The 23,264-nt window shown below is 42.5% G+C and overlaps 1 protein-coding gene across 1 annotated transcript in view; it reads left to right on the top strand.

Moving 5' to 3' along the window:
• The window catches only part of pdss2 (prenyl (decaprenyl) diphosphate synthase, subunit 2), a 47,372-nt gene extending 24,897 nt beyond the window's left edge, over positions 1–22,475 (top strand). The window contains exons 3-8 of the mRNA XM_080750094.1: positions 1,620–1,818; positions 8,831–8,905; positions 12,973–13,146; positions 15,485–15,616; positions 15,802–15,837; positions 22,276–22,475. Of these exons, the coding sequence (XP_080606220.1) occupies positions 1,620–1,818; positions 8,831–8,905; positions 12,973–13,146; positions 15,485–15,616; positions 15,802–15,837; positions 22,276–22,431 (772 nt within the window). The 3' untranslated portion in view covers positions 22,432–22,475. The remainder of the gene's footprint in view (positions 1–1,619; positions 1,819–8,830; positions 8,906–12,972; positions 13,147–15,484; positions 15,617–15,801; positions 15,838–22,275) is intronic.
• The last annotated feature ends 789 nt before the right edge of the window (positions 22,476–23,264 follow it).

Raw genomic sequence — 23,264 nt, 5'->3', positions numbered from 1 at the left:
GGTCTGTTGAGTGTACAGTATGTGAAGGGGAAAGGGACAGCTGACTGAATGGTGTAATGCTTGCCCCTTGTTTATCAGTAGCGGCTGTAGTCGCTATGCCAATGTATTCCTCCCCACACACATTTGTGTGTTGTCGCTGCTGTTGTGAGCCAATAGGGCGGTGGTTCTCAACCTTTTCAGGCCGCGACCCCCAAAATAATCACATTTTAACTGGGGACCCCCCCAACCTGACAAGCACAAGTTGCGAGGCGTTGTGAGCATATAGATCTGCTATTTTCACAATTTCTGCCTCTAATGTTTGACAATTTGGTCAATGTTTCATTTGTCATTTCAGAGGTATTGAAAAGTCCTTAAATTGTCACTTTAGAAATGTGCATATACCTCTATACACTTAAACTTTATGTTGGTGTGTTTACTGTTGAGAGACTGAGAAAACAATGTTGCACATTAGGTTAATCATCTGGGGACCCCCCACAATAATTTGGGGACCCCCCTGGGGGTCCTGACCCACAGGTTGAGAACCACTGCAATAGGGTATTGGCTCACCTGTCAGTGAGGAGCCCCCACCAGGATGGCGTAGAGCCTTCGTCCTACTCCTCCCGCCCAACACTCCCTGTTGACAGGTGCTGCCCCCTGCTCTCGGGAGCAAAAACAAAAGCTTAACCGATAACCGTTAACTGAAATGTGTTAAAAAATTTGCTTTTTTTACCCAATGAAAAAAGGGAAAACACATGTTTTTTCCCCTTAATAAAGCTCCCTATTTGCACAGTAAAATCACACCCGTGTGAACTGAGCGGTGGTTGTGTGTGTGTGTGTGTGTGTGTGTGTGTGTGTGTGTGCGTGCGTGTGTGTGTGCGTGTGTGTGTGTGAGAGAGAGAGAGAGAGAATATTGCAGTTGATGCTCAGACTAGACTCAAGAGCACCCTCTCTGGTCACTGAGTGGTAGTTCAGGCTACATACACACATACATACATACATACATACACGGATACATACACGGATACACACACGGCCATGCTATGGAGCGGTCTACCACCGCTCAAAAACAACAATACAATGAGGAAGAATATGATACAAATGTTTTCTATAAGAAATGTGTTTGTGCAGTATGGTAGGATTGACATAAATCAAGTAATGTCTGTAACGCGTCGCAGTTGCAACAGCAACAGACAACTAGGTGGACGCGACTAGTTTTGAGTTTGCAGGATATAAATCTGTCATCAACACCACCTAACCCTAGCACGTTGGTTTTAAGCTCTTCTTTCCTCTTTAAAACGGGATCGATGGGTGACGTGGTCTGTTTTGGAAAATCCAATTTTGTTTGTTGTTGTTAATGTTAATACGTGTGTGAGGAGGAGGTGACGCTATCACGCTGGACTGGAGTGGAGCGAGGCGCAAGCTAAGGCACGCGCCCCCCCCAAAGGACAAACGGACGATTGTTTGAATTTCTATTTCAAGTTCGAATCCCGTGCCATCGAACGAACTTTCGAATATTCAATTTTTTTGGGTCAGCCCTAAAAACCACCGCTATAGACTGTCGACAAAGCCGGATGCACCACGGTAGAATTAAACACAAATGTCTACACATTGATTGATGAATGCTTTATTTCCCCCCCTAGCCAGAGGCACCTGGCAGAAATCACAGAACTCATCCACACCGCCTTCTTGGTGCACCGTGGGATCGTGGACCTGAAGGAATGGACGAATTCGGACGGCCCACTGAAGGACATGCAGTTTGGCAATAAAATGGCCGTCCTGAGTGGAGACTTCCTGCTGGCTAATGCGTGCACCGGACTGGCCCAGCTCAACAACACTAAGGTAACCCCTCCCGTAGCGTCCATATTCGGAGAACTTTTGCCAAAAAGCTCACAATGCCTCGCGCTGCGAGGCTTGTAGATCGGCTATTTTTGGCAAAGAGCTTTGGTGTAGAGGGGAAAAAGAGCAGACTAAGTACAGACTAAGAGCAGACTAAGTACAGAGTGAAAGGTCAAGTTGATTAAGTATTGACAGTTCAAGTGGTTAAAGGAGCTATAGTCAACTTTTTCTTGAAAAACGGATGCTAAAATAAAAATAATGTTTCGAAAATATTTTATAAAAAAAATAAGCTTCATATATGTGTTTCAATTAAAAAATGACCACAAAAAGCGGAGAAATAATGATAAAATAATCATTTTGGCCCTTTGTTTACATTTACGGGCCCTGTAAATGTAAACAAAGGACCAAAATGATTATTTTATCATTATTTTTCAGCTTTTTGTGGTCATTTTTTAATTGAAACACATATATGAAGCTTATTTTTTTATAAAATATTTTCGAAACATTATTTTTATTTTAGCATCCGTTTTTCAAGAAAAAGTTGACTATAGCTCCTTTAAATATCTGAAAACACAAATTGACATGAATCCAAAATACACTGATGATTGTGCTGTCAAACAATGAAACTATATGCATATGAACAGGTTGTAGGGGTCCCTGCTTCATCTCTCTCTCAACTAAGGGGTCCTTGGCCTGAAAACGTTGAAGACCCCTGTTCTAACAAATCTAATGCAGTACTTCTCAAACATTTTTTGGCTCAAGGCACCCCCTGTAAATAACCTTTTCCTCCACGGCACCCAAACATTATCAAAGTATTCCGTGGCACCCCTGGAGTTGTGTCACGGGACCCTAGGGTGCCCCGGCACCCACTTTGAGAAACCACGGCTCTAATATATGACACTGATATCAGTGACAGTCCCTGTATTGATGGGGGCCTCCAGGAGGCCGTATTTGTGGTTCCAGCTATCGCTGTCAATTGTGTTGGTCCTGTTTATAAATGTATTGAATCGACGGGGATCCGTTCTCTCACTTAAAGCCACATCGTGACACTCGCGGCCCCCATTGCTCGCGCGCGTTCTCAATTACACACACAAACGCACGGGGAGCCCCCGGCGCTCTGTTTGTTTCTGTGCCATCGTGGAAACGGAGAAACTCGGCTTGCTATCACTTTAACGGTATAACGCAATGTTTATTGTGCAATTGAACCATAGAGAGGGAATCCTTCCTATTGACTTTCCATTTATAGATAAGTGCGTGTGTATGTGTATACGTCTGTGTCTGTCTGTCTGTCTCTCTCCAGTGTGCGCGTGCATGCAGTGCACGTGCATGTATAGTACTACGTATGCGTGTGTGTGTGTCTGTGTGTGTGCGCGTGGTGACCTCACCAGCGCACTACAGACGGTATCTGGTGCACGCCCTGGTAACCCCTTGCTGACAGATTCTGTCACCAAGCTCCGCCGTCAGAATGCGGTCGCTCCGAGTGGATCAAAATAACCATGTTTCCCTTTTCCCTGCGCCGCCCGGGCAGCCAAACCAGCCCTTATCGCCTTCCCTGCCCCCGTCTTATTCAGCACAACAGTCTGGGTTTACGTCTGTGTTGGGGGCAGCCAAAACAGGGGGAATTTGAAAAGGTGTCCTCCTACTTTATGATGTAACCGGCTGTCATGGTGTCTGGAGCACAGGGAGCGCTATAAGGAGGCATTGGGCTTTTTGCTCGTCAAAGTGACGCAGCTCCACAGCTACAGCATTGTGTTGTTGGGAACATTTCTGATGGACGTTTGTCACTGTGGCTAAACTGTAAACCCCCCCCCCCCCACACCACCCATTTTCAAACCGAAACCGCTATTTTCCCCCAAACAATGAAAAACTTGAGAATCGGAAAGGTGACCGACCAATTGATACGTTGTTGATGATTAAGAGTTGATAGATGTATGTCTACCTACCACAGCTGTAGTTTTATGTCCTCAGTGTGACTTGAAGGATGACCAGTGTTGTGTACAGTTCACTTTTCTTTTATCTTTTACAGTTTATGTGTGGTCATTGTAAGGTATACACCCACTGTGTGTGTGTGTGTGTGTGTGTGTGTGTGTGTGTGTGTGTGTGTGTGTGTGTGTGTGTGTGTGTGTGTGTGTGTGTGTGTGTGTGATACATGGTATTACAGACATAGGTTGACAGATAACAGGCAAAGCGGTAGCACTCGACGGCTCCGGAGTTTTTTTTCCCTCATAAAACCAGGCTTTTTTTTTCCTTTTTTTTCCCAAGGCAGAGAGAGTGATGGAGATTATGTGTCCTGGCCTTGAGAGGAATCCTATGCCGCTACTTGTATAAACGGTAAAGTAATCTCGGCGCGCGGCTCCAGTTTCCCCCCTTCGCAGACCTGTCGGCAAAACACGATCCGGCTGGATTTGGGAATGGAGTAAGGGGGAGGCAGGGGGAGCGCTTATCTGATACTTTCCAAAAAAAGACCCTCCTCCCTACCCAGCCCACTTCCCAAGGCTTTAGCAGAGACACCACATCTGGTAATACTGTAGGAACATTGTCCTTCCAGGTCTGTGGCCGAGGCTCGGGTTTCCTCAATATTTTCCCCCGACGGATTCGGTTACTCAGAGGGCACACTGCGAGTCTGGCAAGAGTGGCCCGCGTCGTCACCAGACTTTGTTCGGATGAAACACGGATGTCTGGCCGGGGTGTTATATGTGTGTGTGCATGTGTGCAATTCAGCTGAGATGGTAACGATGAAACACGGATGTCTGGCCGGGTGTTATATATGTGTGTGCATGTGTGCAATTCAGCTGAGATGGTAACGATGGAACAAGGGTGTCTGGGATGTACTTACTGCATATCGTCGTTGTCGAGTGAAAACCTTGTATGTCCAAGATCATTCGTTTTCCATTTATCATTCTAGAAATGATTTACACTAGTGAAAACAGCCGATCTATAAGCACACAACGCCTCGCACCGCGAGGCGTTGTGTGCTTGTAGATCTGCTGTTTTCACTACTTTTGTGCGACAGCCTTGTATGATGAAGCAGGGCTTTTACTTTGTGAAAGAACGTACAAATGTAAAACTTGGAGATACAAGGTTTCCACCCGACATCGACGGTATGTGTGCAGATCAGCTGAACTGCTCAGAGGAGGTATACATAATATCGTCGCTGTCGTGTGTAGGTAACCTTGTGCCCTTCAAAAACCTGTTACTTTTCAGGAAACGGAAGTAAAAAAGAACCTGTGTTCCAATCAGGGATGGAACGATATGAACATTTCAAATCACGATTTTTTGTGACAAAAGAAATCGTGATTTACGATTTTATCGCTATAATCAAAATCCATTATCTTGGGGTGGAACATTTGACAAAAATTAGCTGATCTACAAGCTCACAGCGCGTCGCGAGCTTGTAGATCGGCTATTTTTTGGCAAAGGCATTTGAAAGAGAGTGAAAAAAAAATACTGTATCAAGTACACTACGTACCGTATTTTCCGGACTATAAGGCGCACTTAAAAGCCTTTAATTTTCTCAAAAAACTACAGTGCGCCTTATAGTCCAGTGCGCCTTATATATGGATCATTCATTGACATTGACATTCCCTTTAGCACAGCTCCATCTGTTGGATGCATAACGCAACGGTAGCGTCTATTATGTGCGCCTTATAGTCAGGTGCGCCTTATATATGAAAACAGTTTGAAAATAGACCATTCATTGACAGTGCGCCTTATAGTCAGGTGCGCCTTATAGTCCAGAAAATACTGTATATTATAAGTGACTTTTACCAATTATAGTGTTTAAGTTGTACTGGATATGCAGCTCGGCAAATAAAAGGTGAATTGATCCCAGTGCATGACGATATAAGTTAAATATCCACGATAAGATTATCGCAGGTGTTTTTTATCACGATAAAAACGATAGTATCGCGTATCGTCCCATCCCTAGTTCCAATGCATCCAACATAGTTATTATTTTAGTCACAAGCTCGATATTTATAAAACCCACACACAGGCTTAACCACTTTCTATTGTCACTTGTTTATTCATCCCCCCTCCCCCCCAAAAAAACGGATCTACAAGCTCAATATGCATTGCATCGCGACGTGTTGTGAGTTTGTAGATAGGCTACTTTTGAATGACACTCTTGTACGATGAAGTATAAGTGCATTCATTTAAGAACAACATAAAAAGGCGAAAAATGAAGATGTGAGGTTCCTGCCCGACAGCAACGATATACAAAGCAGCGGAGCTGTTCAGACGATTTATACGTCAATATACAGATCAGCTGAACTACTGTATTCAGACGATGTACAGTATACGTTAGGGCATTCACGAATAGTGATTTTTAGTATTCGAATTATTCAACCTCAAAGTGTTCGAATAGTCGAATATTCGACAGGACTGGCCAAACTGTCAAATATTAAGTAAGCAAGAGGCGAACATTGTGAAAATAGCCGATCAACATGCTCACGCGAGGCGTTGTGAGCATGTAGATCTGCTATTTTCACAATGTTTATCTGCGGAACCGAGTCACATTAAATGTAATAACTACAATTCCAAGTGCTTGTCAGGGTTGGGGTCCCCAGTTCTAATGCGTTTATTTTGGGGGTCACAGCCTCAAAAAATTTGAGAACCCCTGGTATAGAGCATTAACAAATCCATCCACCAGGGGTATTGACAACTCATTCTTATGACTTCCTATCTAGCCAAGCTTTATAAACCATGAAGAAATATATACATATATATTTAAAGAGAAAACAATAAAAACATTAAAATAGCGTCGAATAGTGACTTTGATATTCGAATATTCGTTGAATGCCCTAATATACGTACATACTAATCAGCTGTAGATATAGAGTACATACAGTATGTTTTCCTCTGGTCTGCTCTGTGCACACTTATTACTAACGGGAGGTAAGGAAGAATGCAGGGGATGAGCTAAACATTCCAACCATTTTATTTAGCAGATGGTGGTCAATGCTGCTGCTCTCAGCAACCATTTCAAAGCAGCAAGCGTGTCACCAGGGCAGTTGATAAGGACCAGCACTGTTATAACGGTGGAAAATCTGGGCAAAATGTAGTCATGCATGCCCCCTGTAAGAGGGAACGGGCAACTGCAGTCTTAGCGAGCACTTAAAAGGCAAGCTGTTCAGAAATCCACAGCGTTTCTTTTACAAATTCAGCTGGCACGGCTGCTGTATTGTGATTAACTGTTGGGATGTTTTTCATAGCTGATGCAAAATGCTGTTTTAGTGGAGTTGTACAGTGTTTGACTGCAGTGGTTATCAACCTTTTCAGGCCATAACCCCCAAAATGTTCATATTTTAACTTTTTTTTAACTTTAACCCCACCCTGACAAGCACTAAGAGTTGAGGCATTACATTTTGTATAACACGCTTCTATTGTGAAAATAGCAGATCTACATGCTCCCAACGCCTCGCGTTGCGAGGCGTTGGGAGCATGTAGATCGGCTATTTTCACAATTTCTGCCTCTAATATTTGTGCAGTGCTGCGGTGTTATCCCTCTTTTAGCGTGAGGCAGACAGAAAAGTGTTGAAATACGGCCGGCCGATCAGCCGCATGCCAGACATGCCACCTGACATTAATCTATCTTCAAACATACTCGACAGGTAAAGAAATACATGTGGGCTGAACTATAGGGGCCCAGATGTAATCTCACCACTCCCAGTGTGTCATCATTAACCCCCTCGGCTCTCTCTCCGCGGTTGTGCCATCTGCCTTTTTAGCCCCTCGGACGTTGCCGATACCCGATCCCACTTTAACGGTGGAGTCTCGGCCGTACTTGGCTATAAATACGAGCGTAATTAACGGCAGGATCTTCCTTATGAAAACAGCAGGGGGGGGGGGAGTGGCGGGGTCCCCAGAGGCCTGATAATGAGCTGGCGAACAGGAGTAATCAGAGCTGGTCCGTGTTGCAGCCATTCACCTGGCCTCGACCCCCCCCGGCCCGCACGTGGCATCCAGAAGCCAACTGGACCATGTCGGCATTCAACCAAGACGAGGGCTTTAGAGTAGAGTTCTCAACGGGCCTGAAAACTAAGGCCCGGCCCTAACTGGGTAGGCCCGAGGCCCTACCCAGCCCGACTAGTTAGCATACATTTTAGGCCCTACCCGGCCCGAAAACGTCAGGTCGGGTCAGGTATGGTCGGGTCTATCACAGAGTAATAGTAATAAAATAAATAATACAAATATATCTTTTCTTTTTTCATTAAGTCCGAGGCCCTACCCGGCCCTACTAATTAGCAAACATTTTAGGCCCTACCCTACCCTAAATGTCGGGTCGGGTTCGGGTATGGTCGGGTTCGGGAAGAATTTGAGAACTCTACTTTAGAGCACACGTTTTCAAAGTACTTCATCATACAAGCCTGTCACACAAAAATGCTGAAAATAGCAGATCTAGAAGCTTGTAGATCGGCTATTCTCACCAGTTTAAAACCATTTTAAAATAAAAATGTAAAAAAAGGAACAGTTTTGGACAATGTTTCCACTCGACAGCAACAATATATATACAGTATATATAGTACCTGTATATATACATACACTGTATATATTTATTTTGTATTTCAATTAAAATTCAATTCATAACATTGTTGAGCCATTGTAACCAGTAAAAACCTGCCGTCCCTATTTTGTGAATGTCGTTGAGAAAGATGAAAAATTAACAGTGAAAGAAAAAAGAAAAGGAAAGCCATTTTGCAAAAGGGGGTGCCGTAGCCAGGGGCTCTAGCCATTTGGGCGTCAGTACTCGGTAGCATGAAAATGTTTGGGAACTTAAGAAGATTGGGAAGATTAGAAAAGCATACTTGGCTGAGGAGGAACAACTTCAGTCTGGTGCATTCCATAAACACGTTCTCATGCACGCTGTAGTACTAACAACTCTGAAAGGCTACACACATCAATAATTTGATGTTCTTGTTCCATCTGTTGTTGTTTGTTCTTCCATCTGTTGTGTTCTATGCTGACTTATAGTGGACAAGTGGACTTAAAAGTATCTCACTTTTCTCCCTGACAGGTTGTCGAATTGATCTCAAGTGCCATTGGCGATCTAGTCCAGGGTGTCTACTATGAAAACCCTGCTAATCTCGAGGTAAGAGCGCAGTATTCTCGTCATCACACTGACTGGGAGTGCAATAGTTCATCGAGCTAATCGATTTAATCTATAATTTCATTATGACATGCCCTTTTTTGGGCCATTGCGTCACGATGCAATGCCACATGAGACAATTGTGTAACAAAGTTTAAAATAGTGCTTAAGAGTTTAATCAAATCGCTGATATTAATTTATATCGTTTTTGGAAGCAGGTTTTTTATTAAAACCCTGCTTCTAAAATATTTGATTAATAAATAGTGGTTCACAATTCACACTAGAAAATACTGTTCCAGAAGAAATATGTTTGAGTAGCACGCTAAGTACAGTATGATGATGATGTATAGACCCACATGATGTCTATGGGGGCATGTTGTTCAATCACACATAACATACAGATAACATCAACGAAAAGGTCCTTTTCACTTAACTGGAGCTCAGTTAGTCTGTTCTTGAGAGACTGTTATGTCAGTGGTTCTCAAACTTTTTCATGTGAAGGACCCCCAAAATGATATTTATTTGGCCATAGACCCCCATCTCAAAATATCTAGTTCCAGGGACCCCCCAGAAGTTAAATTTGAGTTACAAACGTTCGCTTTGTACATAGTACATATATTCAAAGATTTGCACACATTTTCACGAAAATAGCAGATCTACAAGCTCGCAGTGTCACATGGACATACAGACAAAGTCATCAATAATCAATAGAAAAATCTAAGAAAGATCGTCTCTGTTGGGTGGAAACCTCATATGTCCAAAACTGTTATCTTTCGAGATTCAAATTCTTAAAATAGCAAAAGTAGCAGATCTACAAGCTCAAAACCCGTCGCTTCGCACCGCGCTGTTCAACGCGCTTCGCACCACGTTTCAGAGCTTGTCAAGTTGCTACTATATTTTCCTCCGTTGACAAAATATAACACGCCTGCATAAAAGCGGCTTAGGGGATGAATCATCACACGATGGATTTATTACACAATTCAAAGACAAAGCGCCTCGGCAGACCGCAGCAAAAGATGTGGTATAGTCATCTAAGAGAGACGAGACATGTTTACTATAAGAGGCAAATTAAGACCATCTCACCACATAATGAATCAGAAGGACGCAATTTCAGTTTCCAGAGTTTACCACTTGATCCCTGGTGTCCACATTGTGAGCTTGTAGATCGGCTATTTTAAAGACATTTGGTGTTGAGGTAAAAAAGAAGAAAAGGAGCAGAGCTAGTATAGAGCCTTGGGGGATGCCGGTTAACTCTAGGGTTTAAGTGTTGGTTATGGATTCTGAAGTGTAGTAACAAGGTTGCTCACAGTTTCTCTCAGAAGAACCGGAATTTTTGGTGTTATCTCTGGTAGAAAAGGCCCAGAGTTTAACTCATTCCCTGCCAGGCCCGATAGTCCCGAGATTATTCCAATGTCTTTCCCCGCCAGGCCCGATAGTCCCGAGAATTAAAAAAAAAAAAAAAAAAAATTCAATTTTTTTTTTTTTTTTTTTTTTTTTTTTGACCCCAAAAAATGGAGTAGGCATGATAGCAATCGCGAAATTTCATGTTTAACCCCCATAGCAACCCCATCTTTCAAGCATGGCAGCCATTTTGGCAGCCATCTTTGTTAAACATAGTGGCTGTTATCTCAGGAATGCCTGAACGGATTTCCATTCGGATTTTTTTGTTTGAAAGCTGTGAGCAAGGTGGACACACGTGGTGCATTATCTAGGCATGGGTGTGCATGATCCGTGCACACTCAATTACATGGAAGTCTATGGAGACGAATGGCAGGTGGGAGTACGGAGGTATGTTAAAATGGCGGTCAATGTGTTAATTAAATCCATACAAAGGCTATCCTTTTCTTTTTCTAATATATCAGAAACTTTAAACTTTGAATAATTATTGTGCCAAACGTCAATTCCACTTGGATATGTTCAGAGATCATACAGCCTGCCTTGTTTCAGGTTGACCCTTTTTTTAGTCTGCCCCTTCTAAATCTTTTCAGAAAATCTTCAACTGCTTTATTAAAACATTTAAAGAACATTCCTGTTGCTATATACGTACATAGCGACATCTAAAATGAGACAGATGCTTTCCTGGTTTAAATGTATAACAATGTATAGAGGCTTTCCCGGTCTTAATGGGTTAAACCAACCCACTTAAATAGATTGCCCAAACTAATAGCGTACTAATAGATTAATACTTTATGAGAGCCGGTTACAACTGTATTTCTTCTTTTTAAATGACAACGCTGAGGAAGACCATTAGCTCGAAACACGTCCGTTGATTCTGTCCATAAGAGGTAAATAAACCATGTGAAAAGGATATTCCTTGATTGCTGGCTACTTCTTAAAAACATTTTTTTTTTTTTAATCTTCATTTCTCCTGGGAGGTTGGCTAAGCACGAGTGCTCTTTTTCAGCAACACACAGACACCCACACACACACACACACACACACACACACACACACACACACACACACACAGACACTCAAATCTGGGAAACGTCCCAGTTAGAGTACAACCACAGTCTTATACTGTTTGCCACACTGAGCAGTTTGGGGGGGATCAGTGTCTTGCTCAAGGGCACTTCAGCGGTCTTGGTGGAGATGTAACTGGTGGTCATTCACATCCCCTACCCAGACTTTTCCTGCCGGTCCGGGGAATCTAACCAGGGAGCTTTTCGGCCACAAACTTCGCTCCTCTAACCTCGCTAGGGCTGTCACAATTATTACATAATCGTCTAATCGTGATTATTTGACATAATCGCGATTATTTTTCATAATCGTCATAATCGTTTCCATATTGAAAAGTTTTCATATATTTAAAAGAAAAAAGTCAAAAATAGACGTGTTGTGAGCTTGTAGATCTGCTATTTCCACTATCAATGTTCTTTTTTAAGTATAAAGTTGTCAAATATGTCAGTAATTTCTTTGTATATATTAGGTTATGTGTCATATCTACCATGTAGACTTAAAAACCAAAAAGCCAAACAGAAATGTAATTGTCAGCGACAAAAACACAATTAAATCGTTAATCGCAATTATTTGAGTGACAAATAATCGCTATGTAAAATGTCATAATCATGACAGCCCTAGTCATTCACATCCCCTACCCAGACTTTTCCTGCCGGTCCGGGGAATCTAACCAGGGAGCTTTTCAGTCACAAACTTCGCTCCTCTCTAACCTCGCTCAGCCACCGCTGCCCTAACACCCCAGTTGACCCTGGCCCCTGCTATGAAACACAGCATGAAATGTGCTGTCACTTGCTGCTGCACGGCCACTTACACCCTGAAACATGGACCAGTGTGTGAAAAAGGAGTTACTTCAGCGGAGGTGGTTAGGATGTTCCGCTTGAACTTTGAGTTGCTGTTGGGCAGAAACCTCTTATCTCCATGTTTTTGCTTTTTGTGTTTTTTCTTAAATCAACGTCCTACTTGGAACATACCACAGCGTCACACAAAAGTATTGAAACTAAAGTAGCATATCCACAAGCTCGCAAAGCGGCATGAAGCAACCCGTTTTGAGCTTGCCGACCTGCAACCTTTGCCATTTTGGAATTTGAATCCTGAAATGTAACAGTTTTAAACATATGAGGTTTCCACCATTCAAACCCTATTTTATACTTGGGTATTTGAAAATGGCCGATCTGCAATCTTGAAAGACTTAAAGGAGCTATAGTCAACTTTTTCTTGAAAAACAGATGCTAAAATAAAAATGATGTTTAGAAAATATTTTATAAAAAATAAGCTTCATATATGTGTTTCTATTCAAAAATTACCACAAAAAGAGTAAAATAATTATAAAATAATAATTTTGGCCATTGTCAGACACTTTGTCAACCACTTTGTCAACTTTGTTGGCCATTGTCAGACACTTTGTTTACATTCTAGTCTATAGACTAGGATGTAAACAAAGTGTCAGCCCTACAATGAAAATGTTGACTATAGCTCCTTTAACACAAACCTTCTCTCATGGGGGTCACTGGCACGACATCTATAAAGATGGGGATCTGTGGCCAAATACATGCATCAATTTGGGGGTCTTTGACATGAAAAAGTTTGAGAATCACTATTTGCGTCTGCAGGAGAACAGTCTGACCGGTACCGTCAGCACGGCGACATGGGAGGAGCAGAACTTCCTCTCCCATGGGGCGCTGCTCGCCAAGAGCTGTCAGGCGGCGATGGAGCTGGCCAAACATGACAAGGAGTCTCAAAGGCTGGCCTACAAATATGGCAGACACCTCTCCCTCGGCCACAAGGCAAGTCCAACCACGTTTTTAAGTGGGAGAGTGTTTGTTTTGACTTACCGTGCTTGCCTCCAACAAGCGGTAAAGATGTAAAGGAAAATAGATATAAAGCCTGGGGTTAAAAAGAAAATACAGAAATAATTCGTTTTCCTCCATCACCAGCAGGAATTGTGTGAAGAGAGAAGGTGAGTGGAAATGATCAAACAACAGTTGGTCATTTTGTAGGTGCAGTTGAAGCCAACTCAACTTTCGTTGAAGCCGGCTTCAACTTTTGTAACTTTGTAGAATGTGTAGCAGCTACAAACCATCGGGCGTCGCTTTGTATCTTCATGTCGCTCACTTCCATTGATGATTAATGGTAGCTTGTAGCTTCATAGCTGGCAATGTGAATGCAGCTTTACTGTATAGAAAACAAGCCAATAATGAAAAAAAAATCTTCATTAATGATGAACCAGCATGAGCCGTCAGAGTTGATCTGACGGCTCATGCTGTTCTGAACTATTAAACTTTTTGTTATAATAATCACAAAAATGAAGTCGGTTTATTCTATTTTTGCAAGTATCATTCATATTGTCTCAACTTGCACTACTTTCTGTGTTGTCTCCTGCTGTGTCTCCGTGGCTCCACATTTGCGTGGCTACAGGGCATCTCAGCAGGGGATCAATAGATGAAATTCCTTCTGCAGGAATCCTCCTAATCAGGCTAACTCTGTTATACCACTTGTGGGTTTCACCAAGTAAACTCTGCCTCTCATGATTCTAATGAATCTACTATGTTTGGTTCACTCTGAGTCAAGCCAGGCCTGATAGAGAGTCCCCTGCTGAGCTTTGGCGCTAGACCTGAACTTGTTCATGTTTTGGCCCCCTTTTTTCCACTATGAAGGGTGACCCAGAACACTCCATAACCTGAAACCTTCCTGAATCCGTCGAGTTCTGCATTTTTTCTTTTATATAACCACAACCCCCTCAAGGTGGTGGTATGTCGTAAAACAAAGACTTTTTTTGTTTTTTTAATGTTACAAGTTTTGTGTACCCAAAACTCAGGGTTAATACTACCTCCTGAGTAGGGCCCACATATGCAAAGCAGTCATATTGGAAATAAATTGTGCCTCTTCCATACTTTTGTTACCAAATGATACTTATGAAGGCTCTTTTAGTGTAGCACAGTGGTTCTCAAACTAACTTTTACATTTCAAGGACCCCCATAACTCTGAGTGTACAAATGAAACCAAATGTACACTCTCAGAGTTATACATCCATAAGGGGCCATGTGAAATCCCCTCAAAGAACCATGCGTGTCCCTGGATGGTGGACCCCGAATTCGAGACCCCCTGGTGGGGGTGTAGTGTTTCCAGTGAGCCAACATGTACAATTTACAGCACCCTGTCTCTGTTTGACCAGAATGGAACAGAGCCGTCATCAGTATCATTGATAACACCTTTGAAGGAAGTAAGGAAGTGGGGCCAATTTCTTTCCAACATGGCTGCTGTGCAAAGAGCCTATTAGGTTCTGAAAACCTTATATGAAACTGAGCCGCAGCGTAATGGAAACAAAATCCAGAACACGACTCACGACAGAACACGACTGCCTCGACGTCAATGCTGGTACAGAATAAAAATACGCTGGTAAACGACACAACACTTCCGCGCCCACATGTAATGTAACCAATCAGTGATTACCGACGTCATTTGAACCCTCCCATATAGCCCGGTTCCTCATCTCATAACCAGGCCAGCCTGGTGTCAAAGTCCAGGCCGATCAGTGCGATTCAGCGTATTTATAATCGGACCAGACTAAGGTGGAAACACCAGCAGAACTGGTTCTCCTCCATGGCAAACCGAACCGTACCACGCTCAAAACCCTAGTGGAAGCGTGCCTTTAGTTTTATCGTGGAAAAGAGCCAAAACTAACACAGTGTTACTTAGTGAAACTTCTGAAAAAGGAAGCTGTAGGGCTGTCACGATTATGACATTTTACATGACGATTAATTGTCACTCAAATAATTGACATGACACATAACCTAAATATACAAAGAAATTACTGACATATTAGACAACTGTATATACTTAAAAAAGAACATTGATAGTGGAAATAGCCGATCTACAAGCTCACAACGCGTCGCATCGCGACGCGTTGTGAGCTTGTAGATCTGCTATTTCCACTTTTTTTTTTTAAATATATGAACCTTTCATATGACCATATATATGAATGAATTTTTCAACATGGAAACGATTATGACGATTGTGAAAAATAATCACGATTATTTCAAAAAATCACGATTAGACAATTATGTAGTAATCGTGACAGCATTGTTGACTGAAAGATGACCATGTTCTCCTTCCCATCTGTAGCTGAACGCTGACCTGCAACCATTTGTGCAGAACAGCACGGTAGAGCCGGTGTCGTTCAGCTTAAATGCCGCCCCTGTGGTCTTCCACCGTCAGATTGTGGGCCAAGAGATGTGGCATCACCAGTTACAACAGGTAATGACGCTTCTGTGTTTGTAAAACAGCTTGCTGTATAATAAACTGCTGTATAAATTGAGTTTCTTACTTTATATTGATGTCCAACACCAACTGTATTTAAAGATGCGGTGCCATGATTTTTTTTTTGACCCAGCTGAAGTTAGCCACACCAGTCTAATTGTGTTATCTCTTTACTGTAATAGGTAAAAGGATACAGAAACCAGCTGGATTATTCAAAGGTAAGCAGACCAAATTTAACTGAACTATATCGTCGTTGTCGGGTGGAAACCTTGTATGAGTGAAAACAGCCGATCTACAAGCACACAACGCCTCGCACCGCGAGGCGTTGTGCGCTTGTAGATCTGCTGTTTTCACTACTTTTGTGTGACAGCGTTGTATGATGAAGCAGGGCTTTGCTTTGTGAAAAAAAAATACACATTTGAAACCTGGAGATACGAGGTTTCTGTCTGACAGTGACGGTATAGTGGTGTAAGGAGTACGCCAATGTTTTACATAAATATACAGTGTTACAACTAGTAAAAGGCCTGTATTCAAAGTTTTACAAGATTAAAAGTACAAAAGTATTGGTTACTTGCAGTACCAATTACCAAAGTAAGAAGAACTCACATTTCTCAGAATTTGTCAAACCTTTATGAATATAGCAGTTGTACAGTATGAAATATTGACTAGATTTACAGTATGAAATGAGGACATTTTCTCAATGAATTTAGTTCTGTAAACAAACAATAAGGTTTCACTTTGTTTTTTGTCCATCTATCCTTGTTTCTTTTTTTCCCAATTTCAATTTGTGTTATTTTGTTAGTTTTAGTTTTATACAGTACTACTGTATAATAATAACCTTGGTAGGTAAGTGCTGCTGTGGGATACTTTCACGGTATGCGCTGGGCCCATTTCACACGTGAAACCCTGCTCTGCCTATCTATTCAGCAGCACTGCAGGTTGGCAGGCTGGGAGGGCCACCAGAGAAGGAGGCCGTCTTCTTCTCTGTAACCAATATCAAAGTTGAGAAATGAGCTTTCCAAAGTCACTGTGTGAGAGGGAAGAAGGGGACCGATAGGGGTGCAGGAAGAGAGGCCGCGGCAACAGGGGAAGGGTCTGACGCGAGGGTGGGGTGTGGGGACTGCGGGGGTGTGTGGGGGTTATGTAGTCGTGTCTGAAACCAGAGCAGGGGGGATTAGTTTCCGAGGCCTATTTGTGGAGGAGACACTGAGGCTCACAGACAGTGGCATTGTGAGTGAATCTCCTTCAGCGCACTCGACTAAAGGCGAGGGACGTGGTGGGGCAGAAGTTTCAGAGAGTACGTGAGATGTCAGATGAGGGACGCGGGGCGGAAAGGTGAGAGCAGGAGAGAGACGAAAGGGACACCGAGGCGAGGTTCAGGGGAGGAAGAACTTGGAACATAATTGTCTGTGAAGTTCTCAATACGGGATTACGGCAAATGGCCCACACACACACAAAGAAAAATCACATGTACTGTCTACATCGCAGCCGATGCATCTTGTTATAGTGGTTATAGATGCTTACAGTACATGATGCATATGCGGCACACATAATATACTACCGTATATGTATATAATATTTAGAAGTACGACCCATGCACACAGCACCTCCATATGCGCCTCAAAGTGTGCTATGATTAATGTACTGTACATACAGTAATCACTTGGCTTCTTGTTTATGTCCTCACTACATGTCATTCTTAATGACACTTTCTATTGTTATTGCTACCACAATATCGAATTTCACTTTTGACTTGCATTCTTGTATATCGTCTCTGTCGGGTAGAAACCTCATACACTATGTCCAAACCTGTTACTTTTCAGGATTCAAATTCAAAAGTAGCAGATCTGTAAGCTCAAAACGGTCAAGCTTGTGGATCTGCTACCTTTGATGCTTGTATGTGGTGCTGTAGTACGATCAGGGCGTCATGATCGGAATTATGATTGAATTAATTCAAACTCAAAAAGTTAAAATATGGAGATACGAGGTTACTGCCCCACAGAAACGATATAACGATAAATAGCTTACATCTTTTGTCCTATAGTACGTGTCACAATTACCCAGGAATGTTCCACACCCACCGGAGGAGACGTAGTCTCGCATAGCCAGGCGATCAGAGATCAACTCAGACGTATCTGCAGGCGGAGATCTCTGTCTGAATGGTCTGTCTGGCGACGCGCAAGACTTGAGGAGATGTGATGCTGTGTGGAAAGAAAGCATTGAGAGAGGGGCTGCAGGGGGGGGGGGAAGGAGGCTATCAAAGTAATGAGGGGACGCAGCATCAGACGTAGGGACATTGAGGGTCATAAGGAGGGACATTAAAACACATTTAGAGCGGGTACGCATTATTGCGTGTTATTATTTTATGCTTTAACTTAAAAAAAAATAGCAGATCTACAAGCTCACAGCGCGGCACCGAGTGCCGCGCTGCGAGCTTGTAGATCTGCTGTAGATCTGCTAAATCGTAAACATTTGTCGAACATTTTGTCTTCTAAATCCTTCAAAGGTTTTTTGAAAAAACAAGTGTTTCTAGGTCAGTGGTTCTCAAACTCTTTCATGTCAAGGACCCTATAGAATTATATGTATTTGGCCGCCGACCCTCGTCTCAAAATATTGTATCAGCGACCCCCCAGAAGCAAATATTTGAGTTACAAAATGTTCACTTTAAAAATGAGATATTCAAAGATTTGCACACATTTTCACGATTTTTCTAAAATAGCAGATCTACAAGCTCGCAGCGCGGCACTCGGTGCCGCACTGTGAGCTTGTATATCTGCTATTTTTCAATAGTTAAAGCATTAAATAATTCTAGGCCTAAATGGATTAAGAGAAATGGAATGCTGCATGGAAAGAGAGAAAGAAAGTGTTGTGTTGTGAAATGAAGCATTTAAGGCCTTTCTCCAGTCAGGAAATTCACCTGCCCATAATAAACCATTGTGTTAACTCTGCAGTGTGTACACTCTGAAGAGTTAAAGTAACAATAAGGATTTTTACTGTGGCGGGAAGAGGGAAGGCCTGCAGGGTTGTCCAGGACCAGAATTTAATTAAAGTGCCCTCAGCAAAATGATGTCCCAACAGAATATGAGCAGAGGGTGGATACTTATAGTATAGTCTCGCGTAGCCAGACAACTATTCCACAATCTCCGAATGCTATATAGAGTCTGGAACGGCAGCTCCCGAACGGCGAGTATCGGAAGTAGCCGCTGCTGCACTGAACTGTAGTCCCACAGGAAACATAACAGAAACACAACAGCTCAGACAAAGTCATTCGAGCGGCATATTCTTGTTATGGGTGTATAGTTTTAGAAAACGTTTGAAAACAACATGGAAGTAACACCAATAACACCAGAAAAAGACGAAATAACCCCCCCAGAAATGTTGAAAGGAGACATAACGCTTCCAGTAGGACATGTTATTGCTACTGCACCAAGGGAGCGGTTGCGTCACATCCGCTTTATCTCGCACTCATCGTTTCTATTTCCGTTTGCCAGACTGTATGCCGGGAGCATTTGCCCAAATCGCGGAGGCAACAGTCTGGCCTCGCGAGACTACTTATAGTACTGCTTTATACAGGAAATAAAGAATCAACCCTTTTCTACCCATATTGTTTGCGTGTGCGTGTGTGAGTCAATGGGTACACTTGCTGGTATCTCTGAGTTTCAATGTAAAGTCCTAGTGTCACAGGCCTGTTTCCTCCATGATAATGATACTTGGGTATTACTGTTCTATATTCAGAATAAGATTCTTCCCCAAAAATATACATTAACTACATAAACCATAGCATCCTTTTTCTGGGGAGGTTATAAAATAGCCAGGCAAAATGGCAGATCTACAGCACAAGCACACAACGTGTCGTGTTGTGAGTATGTAGATGGGCAATTTTCCCTGAAGAGAGGGGGACCCCGGTCCACGAAATATGTACGACTTATAAAATATGCATGTTCTTTAAACGCATTCAACAGCTCATTAAAAATGCTGGATTTGACTTTGTCTCCTTCCCACGGTCTCATCATACCTGTCTGTCCTTTACTAAATTGAGATAGCAATCATTATAAAGACTTCATAATAAGTAAAAACTATTTCATGATAACAATGTGGTTGAAAGTAACTCACACTTACATTTACTCAAGTATTGTACTTCTCTCTCTTACTTTACTTGAGTATTTCCAATTTATTTGTAAAAAGCAGATCTACAAGCTCACAATGGGTAGCACCGGGACCCATTGTGAGCTTGTAATCTGCTTTTTGATACCAATACTTTTGTACTTTTACTCAAGTCAATTTTGAATTCCGTGCTTTTACTTGTAACAGAGTATGTCTACATTGCGGTATTGATACTTTTACTTAAGTAAAAGGTTTGAGTACTTTTCCCACCACTGATACTAAAACAAGTGTGTGCGCCCCAGTTTTAGGAGCCCGGTCTACAAGCTGTTGTGACATTGTGTATGCTTGTAGTGCGGCCATTTCTAGCGAACTAGTCCGAGTAGAGGGAAAAAAGTAGGGAGACCCCTGGGGCACCCTGGTCAACAAACTATATAGGGTTTAATTGGTTAAAAACCAGCCATCTGTCAAGAGCGTGCCGATCAGTAGACAGACATTGAAGGGACATGCATCACGTTAACAACTGAAAATCAGGGTCGGGATGGGGTCGCATTTCTGCCGTCTCCAATTTGTTAAAGAGGAGAGGAGCAGTGGCAATGTTTAGTAGTCCGGGAAAAAAACGGTGATTTTTGGCTGAACGTGGTTTCGTTGGTAAAAGTTTTTTTCTCAACTGATTCTTGTAGCTTGGGGTCACCTCTTAAGGATTCAAGAGGATGACCAGTGATATCCATTGAGCATTTTTATTATTAACCCCTTAATGCCTGAAACATGGGCTCCCATTGACTTTCTATACAGGAGGAAAATACCCAGAAAAAGATTATTTTTCGAGGTATTTAAGGAGGATCTGAGGGGTCTAACTAGGGGTTTGTCATGATGCTGAATCCATTGCAGGCATTTGTTTTGCACAAAAAACATTCCGTGGGCTAGAAATAGCCTCAGAAAACAATACACGTATGGGTGAGTATTCATGTTAGTCGGAGGCCTTAGGGTTTTTTTTCTCGTGCTAATCAGTCTAAAAGTGCAAAATTTTTCACAGATGTAGCTCAGGGCTTGCTCTAATGATTTAGCTAGGGCGCCCGAGTCTGCGACATTCGGGGTCGCCACAGCGGCCAAATCAAGTTGGGCTCCCATCGACTTTAGTGATGAAAAGTGATGAGTCATCACTTTTCAGAGTTTTGTGGGTGTTGTGGTGACCCCGAAGGTCGCCGACCTAGCTAAATCATTAGAGCATGCCCTGAGCTACATCTGTGCAAAATTTTGCACTTTTAGACTGATTAGCACGAGAAAAAAAACCCTAAGGCCTCCGACTAACATGAATACTCACCCATACGTGTATTGTTTTCTGAGGCTATTTCTAGCCCACGGAATGTTTTTTGTGCAAAACAAATGCCTGCAATGGATTCAGCATCATGACAAACCCCTAGTTAGACCCCTCAGATCCTCCTTAAATACCCCGAAAAATAATCTTTTTCTGGGTATTTTCCTCCTGTATAGAAAGTCAATGGGAGCCCATGTTTCAGGCATTAAGGGGTTAATAATAAAAAATGCTCAATGGATATCACTGGTCATCCTCTTGAATCCTTAAGAGGTGACCCCAAGCTACAAGAATCAGTTGAGAAAAAAACTTTTACAGGCGAATCCACGTTCACCCCCATTTTTCCCGGACTATAGGTCATGTTTGACGACATGGATCCACGGTTGAAATTCGCCCCGCTTGCCTGAGAGAAAATGGGAAACATTATCACATATTTTAACTAGGCTGCAACATTATTGCATAATCTAGATAACAAAGGTGTATTGATTATTATAATCATACATTACATTTATTACATGTACTTATTACAAATGTATTGATTGTATAATCCAGGGGTCTTCAACGTTTTCAGGCCAAGGACCCCTTAGTTGAGAGGGAGATGAAGCAGGGACCCCCATAACCTGTTCATAGATTCCATATAGTTTCATTGTTTGACAGCACAATCATCAGTGTATTTTGGATTCATGTCAATTTGTGTTTTCATATATTTAACCACTTGAACCGTCAATACTTAATACACTTGACCTTTCACTCTGTACTAAGTTGGCTCTTTTTACCCTCTACACCAAAGCTCTTTGCCTGAATATGGACACTAGGGTTCAAGTGGTTAATATAGAAAAGAAGGGGGGGGGAGTTTCTATCACACAAAGATGTGGAGAACCCCCTGTAGTAACTATGAGGACCCCCTAGGCGTCCCGCACCCCCTGTTGAAGACCCTTGGTATAATCTGTTGACGATTTGAAAACTCAAAAAAAAAAAAAAAAAAAAAAGGAAACACTTACTCTATACAAGCAATTAGGTTGAATTAAGACTTTTCTTTTTTTTTACTTTTTTTTTTTCTTTAAAATAATTCATTGAAATTGTATGTCTGGATAATTCATTTTTTTTTCTTTTATTTCAAATAATTCATTGAAATTGTATGTCTGGATAATTCATTTTTTTTCTTTTATTTCAAATAATTCATTGAAATTGTATGTCTGGATAATTCATGTCGGTGTGTTCCTCTTGTGCTCCTCAACAGCTGTGGGCGGTCGTCAAGTCAGAGAAAGGTGTGCGCTCGGCGCTGGACTTGTGCGGTTACCATAGCAACAAGGCTCTGGAGGCCATCCAGTCTTTCCCCGTGTCGGAGGCGCGCTCCGCCCTGGAGAACATCGCCTGCGCCGTCACCAAATTCTGACCCCGCCTGGACTCTCACCGCTCCACCTTGGTACTAATTGTACTGTCTTCAGGGGCGTCAACAAGGGTGGGAGGGGGGGGAAGTGGGACTGAGTTACTAGTGCCCAAGGTGGAGGGGAGCTATTGAAAAATAGCAGATATACAAGCTCACAGCGCGGCACCGAGTGCCACGCTGCGAGCTTGTAGATCAGCTATTTTTGAAAACTCTCACCGCTTCACCTTGGTACTAATTGTACTGTCTTGACTGCAGCATGGACGAAAACCGTTAAATGGACACTTGTGGACATGGACATTTGTTTGTCCTCCCAATTTAGTTGTTAATCGGCAGCCGATTGCTGCTGACCCCCCTGCTCTTTTTTTGCCGGCGGAGGGTGTTGTTGGGTGGGGGGTGTAGGGTTGGGAGCCAATATTGTTACAGACCTGTAACATTTGGATCCCCTATAGCAGTGGTGCCCAAAATGATAGATTGTGATCTACCAGTACAGAATGGGATGAAGACTTTTTTCCTCAGTATTTCCAATTTCCCACACACCCCCTTACTATTTAAGTGTTTTTTCTTATATGTAACGCCAGTGCCACTATTCCAAAGCCCCCACAGGCCCTCGGGTAAAACATTTTGGATGGGTAGATCATGTTGAGCTGGTCATTTTAAAAGTAGCTCTCAGATCAAAAAAGTGTGGGCACCCCTGCCCTATAGGATTCGTGTAGGAAACAGAATAAAATCCTAAAGGATCCCAACCCTAGGGGGAGTGTAGATCACTGGTCCTCTCATCCCTGTACCTCATTGTGTGTACAATGGTTCCACTTGTACACATCTGTACACAGAGGATTTTG

This window comes from Nannobrachium achirus (genome assembly GCF_963921795.1).
Source record: "Nannobrachium achirus genome assembly, chromosome: 20".
Taxonomy (NCBI): domain Eukaryota; kingdom Metazoa; phylum Chordata; class Actinopteri; order Myctophiformes; family Myctophidae; genus Nannobrachium; species Nannobrachium achirus.
This window is presented reverse-complemented; position numbering and strand designations above follow the sequence as displayed.